The sequence below is a fragment of the Helianthus annuus genome, chromosome 6, assembly GCF_002127325.2.
Source record: "Helianthus annuus cultivar XRQ/B chromosome 6, HanXRQr2.0-SUNRISE, whole genome shotgun sequence".
Lineage (NCBI taxonomy): Eukaryota > Viridiplantae > Streptophyta > Magnoliopsida > Asterales > Asteraceae > Helianthus > Helianthus annuus.
Window position 1 is genome coordinate 88,850,213 of NC_035438.2, and position 6,736 is coordinate 88,856,948.

The window sequence follows — 6,736 nt, forward strand, 5'->3', positions numbered from 1 at the left end:
TGAAAGAAAAGGGGAAATATTTGCAGGAAACACTTGATGCAAAATGAAACGGCAGCAACGAAAAATATAAAACGAGTAAATATAGGGGCAATAAAGTAATTAAAGTCTTCTGCAAAACCGCCACCCTATCTACTGCCATACATCAATTAAATCAACTGTCAATCATTTAAAATTCAAATTCAAATATTAACTGCCTTCAACCTTTCAACCCATCAAGCAACGAGCCATTGAAACCTTCAAGCAATAACACACATGCATAAAAGTCAGAAGTCTTTGAGTATACTACCCAAAAGCCTCTGACTTGGGGGGCTGATGACGGGGGTAGCCCAAGACTAAATAAAGTGACTAAACATGCAAGTGCTTAAAGGGTTAAACGGTTCAATGGTTGAAAAGCTGTGAAACGGGAAAAGCGAGGAGGGAACAGTAATCAATCACATCCGAGCTCACTTCACCAACCCACGCTCGCAAAAGCAAAGCAGGTCTGAACAATACATGCTATTATCCAGGGGACAAAAGCCTTCAACCCCAAAAGGGGAAACCCTCCACTGCAAACAGGTTCTACTAGTCTTGTACATACCATTTGAGGAGATGTCTTCCCCTATAAGAAGACAACTCATTCACCCTAAAAGACATTCTTCGATCAGTTGAGATTCCCTCATTTCTGGTCATTCGTGGAGTACTTGCTCACTCTCAAGTTACTTCTTATCACATCCACCACACACATTCTGTTTGCTTTCACTTCTGGATTCGAGCACGTCTCGGAGAAAGAACTCTCAGCAGACAACAATTACATACTAGTGAACCTCCTTCCACGTTTTGCAAACGTGGGGGGACCCCGCGACCTGCGTTAGGCAAGGTTGAACCGTTCAACCTTTTTGCCTAACCGACTCAGCTACCATCTTTGGTCTCGTGTTTGTTGCATCAACAATTTCCATCATGCAATATGTCACTAAGATATTAGACAACACTAAATAAAATAATCAAAAATGGTGGAGTGTGTCCCCACTCCTTCAACCGATCGGACTAGGGGGTATATGGTTGGATTTTGATGATATAGTTAAGGATTAGTTAGGTTCTAAAGATCTTAGTGAGAGTATTATGTGTGTTATGTAATATAAAGGGTGTTAGGGTGTTCGGGGACCCTAACTGGCTCAGGAAAGTATAAACTATGTCATTGGCAATATTTTTATGTTCCGGGTAAAGTCCGGTTGTTCGGTTGGATATTGATCCGTTAAAGTGTCAAGTATAGCTTTAAAGTGCCTTTTATAGTGTTTTTAGTGACACAATAAATTCCCGACTCTTTGGAAAGTGTCTAGTATTATTTTACCCAGTTTTTGCACTTTACAAGTGGAGTTAAATGCTGAATTTTTGTATAAAGTAGAGAATTTTGTAGTTAAAGCATGTTTTAGGCACATCCGGTTACTATAACTATCACCTAGTGACGCAGTTTTACAATACTCACCTCCCTACACTCCCTATTAGTGTAGTAATCTATTCCCGGCTCATACTGGCCTCAGAGACAGTGTCTGTCTAGTGCTGGCTATGTCAGCATGTTCACTGGGTTATCCGTTCATTGTGCTAACTGTGCTTTTGTGCATCAAGTTTGTCACTATAGTTTTGTGTGTAATAATGAGTGACAGTAATTAAGTATAATGCATGTATATGTATGTATCAGAAATCACGTAGCAGTTTAACCACAATTGTAATCAAGCACAATAATTAAGCATAAATTAAATATTAATTAATTTGTACGGATACCTGTTTTGGTGAGGGTTGTCACATATAATTAGTAAAACTCAAGTACAAGATCTATGGTTACAACAAGAAAACAAGATCTGGTGTCATAAACCCATTATTCCAAAAAAAAAAAAAAACAAATAGAAACTTGAAAACCCATAATAGATAGTTGTATCCTTTAATATTTTACTTTTTTGGAGCAAATTTGGACTTAATTGTCTCAACCTCTTGAGTCCCAATTTGGAATGATTTACTCAACACAACATCATCCACCGGTGGAGATGAGGCAAACAAAGCATTTGCCACACTTTGGAGTCCCGGCATCTGGCTGTTGAAGGCTGCAAGAGCGGCGGCAGGAACTTTCCCCTTGTTTATTTGGAAGTGAATTAAAGCTCTAGGAAATGTAAAGATTTCACCTTTCTTAATTCTTTTGGAGAAGAGTTTATTTTCTGTGGTGATGAACCCGACATCCAATTCGCCTTCGAGCACAAAAAATATCTCAGTGGCGCGTGGATGTGTGTGCGGTGTGTTGATACCCCCTGGTGCATAATCAATGCGAGCCATGGATACCCCCTGGGTGTTTACTCCTTTGATTTGTTGGACAGTAGCTAGTGTAACGGTTGCACCGAAGGTGTTGTTAGTTAGCCCCGGCTTTGCTAACCCCGCGAAGAAGAAATCATCGGCTGATATGTTGCTTTTGCAAGGGAACCCGTTTATTTTTACACCTGTTATTTTTACAATAATTGATAAGATCAGGATTTAATTTTTCATTTAATCTTAATACATGTTATATATGTTCTAGCTATATATGTTGCTTTCTTTTTAAAATATACATATACTACACAAAATTTTGGTTGATACGCCAAGGCCAATAGAAATTAGATAAAATACAAGAAATGCAAAAGAAAAAAAAATAAAAATTTGATGTCAACTACCACTAGTCACTTCGACACATGCACCACGTTCCCTACTCTATAATTATTCTTATCAAATAAACCATTCATAAATTTGGAAAATCAAAGAATCTTGTACCCCAAAGACAACCCATGTAAACGATATACCTAAACAGGTCAAATTACTTTAAGTACAAGTTTGTAAATTGTTAGTTATCAAGTTGTAAACATGTTAAATTAGTTATAAACCAATTGACGGATTAACCTGTTTGATCAAACAGATTAATTAAACAGGTTAACCGTAACACAAATTGTTTTAAAACAATTATATATCTACGTCCATGACGAAGCTATTTATCAATCAGCTTAGAAATGACAACTTAACACAAATTTTTTGCTAGCTTGACATACATTCAATTAGGATACTATCGATCTCACAACCATGAATAATTTGGTCAGAAAATTAATGCCGAAACTCTATGAAAAATTCCAAGAAAATAACAGCTAGTAAAGTCATTGACTTAGACTTTTCCAACCCTTATTCGCATACACTATTTGACAAATAGTTTGAAGATCACATAACACAAAAATAAGCAGAAAAATAGGATTTTCTTCAAGAACCTAAACAACTAAAAGGGTTTGTTCATAATCACAGTGGCGGACCTAGGTGAAGCCCAGGGTGGGCGGGCGCACTTCTTGAAAAAAAAAAAATAGTGTATTTTTTAGCCAAAAAACCCCGACCAGACCTCTAGAAAATATGCTTGAACCATTCATCTGCACCCCTAACAAATAATTCCTGTGTCCGTCACTGCATAATCGTTTGACGCACTGGTTGAAAAACACAAAGATATGATTAGTACATACCTGAAGTAAGATCTGCAACACAAACATCTTGAAGCAAATCAGGATCTGCAGATACAAAGGAAGCCAACAAGATGGTCATCATCATGCTGATCATCAACCCGTAATCGAAAGTAGCCATAGGAAAATCTTGGTTATTACAAAAAGGAGAAAAGGATGATTTGAGTGTGAATATAGATTGCTGGGTTATGTGGTATTTAAACTACTGGGTAGAACGTAGTAGTTAGAAAGAAAAGACTTATTGACAGTAATTTCAGATTGGTCGATGGTCGGTTTCAATGTGTTTAAATATTTACGTCTTGATTATGTGGCCTTTAATTATTTATTCTTTAAGACAAGTATGAGCAGTTATTTTCATACTATTCGGTTTAGGTTTCCAGAAATTCAGTTATGTAATCCAAATGAACCAAAATATAGTTGCAACTTGAGATAACAATATATGATCTTTTTTCTTTTTGTTAAAACTAATATTAAGCCTCCCGCGTTGCGGCAAGGGCCCAAATCTGGAATTTTTTGCACAAATAGAGGCTTTAAACAAGGAAAGAGTGTCTTTAGGTGGGCTTTGAAAATGTTTTTACATCTAGTTAGTTCGCCGTTTGGAACAACAAACTTCTACCATTTTTCTGAAAAAGTTCTGACAAATTCTGGAAAAGTTATGCCATGTTTAAATTCGCTGAATGAAAGTGAAATACTTGAAGAAGTTCCCTGTTTGAAACAGCAAACTTAAATAAGTTTGCTGTGTGATTTAGCAAACTTATACAAATTCGTTGTTTTATTTAGCAAAATTAAAGAAGTTTGTTGTTTGATTTAAAGAACATAAACAAGTTTGCTATTTGATTTAGCAAAGTTATACAAGTTCGTTGTTTTATGTAGCAAACTTAAACAAGTCGTAAATATATGATATTATTATTATTAGTAGTAGAAGTCGTCCATAACGCGCGTAGGTCCATAACGAGCGTCAAAACATAACACGTCGTAAATATATAATATTATAATTATTAGTCGAAGTCATACGTAACACGCGTAGGTCCGTAACGAGCGTCGAAACATAACACGTCGTATAAAAATATAATATTTTTATTCGAAATGTAACACGTCGTAAATATATAATATTTTTATTACTAGTTGAGATCGTCCATAACGCGCGTATGTCCGTAACCAGCATCCCATCGAAACATAACACGTCGTAAATATATAATATTATTATTATCAGTCGAAGTCATCCGTAACGCACGTAGGTCCGTAACGATCGTCGATTCCGTAACACGTCGTAAATATATAATATTTTTATTATTAGTCGAAGTCGTCCGTAACGCGCGTAGGTCCGTAACGAGCGTCGAAACATAAAACATCGTAAATGTGTAATATTTTTATTATTAGTCGAAGTCATCCGTAACGCGCGTAGGTCTGTAACGAGCGTCGAAACATAACACGTCGTAAATATATAACGTTATTATTAGTCAAAGTCGTCCGTAACGCGTGTAGGTCCGTAAGGAGCATCGAAACGTAACACGTCGTAAATATATAATATTTTTATTATTAGTCGAAGTCGTCCGTAACACGTCGTAAATATATAAATTTTTTATTATTAGTCGAGGTCGTCCGTAACGCGCGTAGGTCCATAACGAGCGTCGAAACATAACAGAACGTAAATATATAATATTTTTATTATTAGTTGAAGTCGTCCGTAATGTGAGTATGTCAATAACCATCATCGAAACATAACACGTCGTAAATATATATGTAACATTCCCAAAATTCATTTATTTATAAAATTTAAAATATATAAAAACTTATATTATTAAACTGATAGATCATGAGTAAGTTGACCCATAAAAATATGAGGTATTTTGGAGAACGTAAGAACGGTTTAATAATTATAATAATAAAAATACGTTATAATTAACCTTACTCCGTTTTTAGTGAAACTTAGGCCAAAATGTACGTAAAAATATTCTCGTTCTAATAACATATTCATTATTTTATAAAACGTTATATTCTAGAAGTTATAAGCTCCAAATGCGTGAAGCAGTTAAATTAATCATAATATATATATATACATATATTAAATAAAATAATAATAAAAATTTTTACTTACAAATAAAGTATTGAAGACGTGTACAACATTTCATGTCCTCCACCCCTTGCTTTCACTATATATATATAAATGGAATGGAGTATTTCATAAAGTTCATTTCAAAACCCTTTGTCCATGTCACTCTATATACTCTATTTCTTTTTGTTGTAGTAATTCACCCCTATAAAACTCCAAAGCCCTTCCCCGTTTTAAGTATTGTAACCCCTGCTCAATAAGTCGATACCCTATCAGATTGATTTAGGACCCCCCAATCAGTGGCGGACCCAGGATTTTATTTCAATGGGGTCCATTTTCGGGTCGGTCCTCGTGCGGGTCGAGTTAAAGTGAGGTTTGAACTAGATTTTAAATAAAAATAAGAAAAATGGGCTTATCAAGATTGAACCCATGACCTCTTGGTGGAAAAAAAGGAGATTTACCACTACACCAGCTTTCTTTTTATTTCTATGGTGTCCACCTAATTGTATTTATGGGGTCCATATACAATTTAATATACCGAATCTACTATTTTTTTAAAAAAGATTGGGGTTCGGGGACCCCGGTGGCACCAATGTAGGTCCGCCCCTGCCCCCAACGCATGTCAAGGCTCTGCCCGAATAAGTACGTTGGGGTTCTGTCTCGCGACATATTGATAAAGTTGAATTGGGTTACTATGCTTAACGCGAGTGCATTATATATTTTATAAAATAGTATAACAACCCTCCTAAAACACCTTGACACCCCTAGACGTCCTAAAATATACCCCGTGTACGAAAAACGGCCTTGAAATACCTTTATTTTACAAAAATTATATAAAAACAAATATATATGGCCGCTCGCGGGGCGCGACACAGATAAGAGAATCTGTCGCGGGCTGCGACCCCTTGACACCAGGCCGCACCCCAGCCCGCCACGTGGCGTGACACTGGCTAGGGCCTACCCTAAGGCCTCGCGGGCCACGAAAGCTCTCACTAAAACTCTCGCAGGGCGCGAGAAAGTAGCGGATCAGCCCTATAAGTTGATGAGATCGGCTTCAGTTGTAATTCGCTCATTCTCGCAAACTCTCTCACAATTTTTGAATTAATAGAAATAATTCTCGGGCATAATACCCACTAAAAAGCAAAGCTCTGCCTTGATGAAAGTATCATAACCCCCGGTTACGTATTAGTTA

The 6,736-nt window shown here is 36.5% G+C and overlaps 1 protein-coding gene across 1 annotated transcript; it reads right to left on the reverse strand.

Moving 5' to 3' along the window:
- Window positions 1-1,719: 1,719 nt before the first annotated feature.
- LOC110865742 (germin-like protein 5-1) lies at window positions 1,720-3,731 on the reverse strand. Its single transcript, XM_022115062.2, has 2 exons — window positions 3,495-3,731; window positions 1,720-2,462 (listed from the first exon to the last, which is right to left on the reverse strand). The coding sequence occupies exons 1-2, from the start codon at window positions 3,610-3,612 to the stop codon at window positions 1,924-1,926; spliced, it is 657 nt and encodes a 218-aa protein (XP_021970754.1). The 5' UTR covers window positions 3,613-3,731; the 3' UTR covers window positions 1,720-1,923.
- Window positions 3,732-6,736: the final 3,005 nt, after the last annotated feature.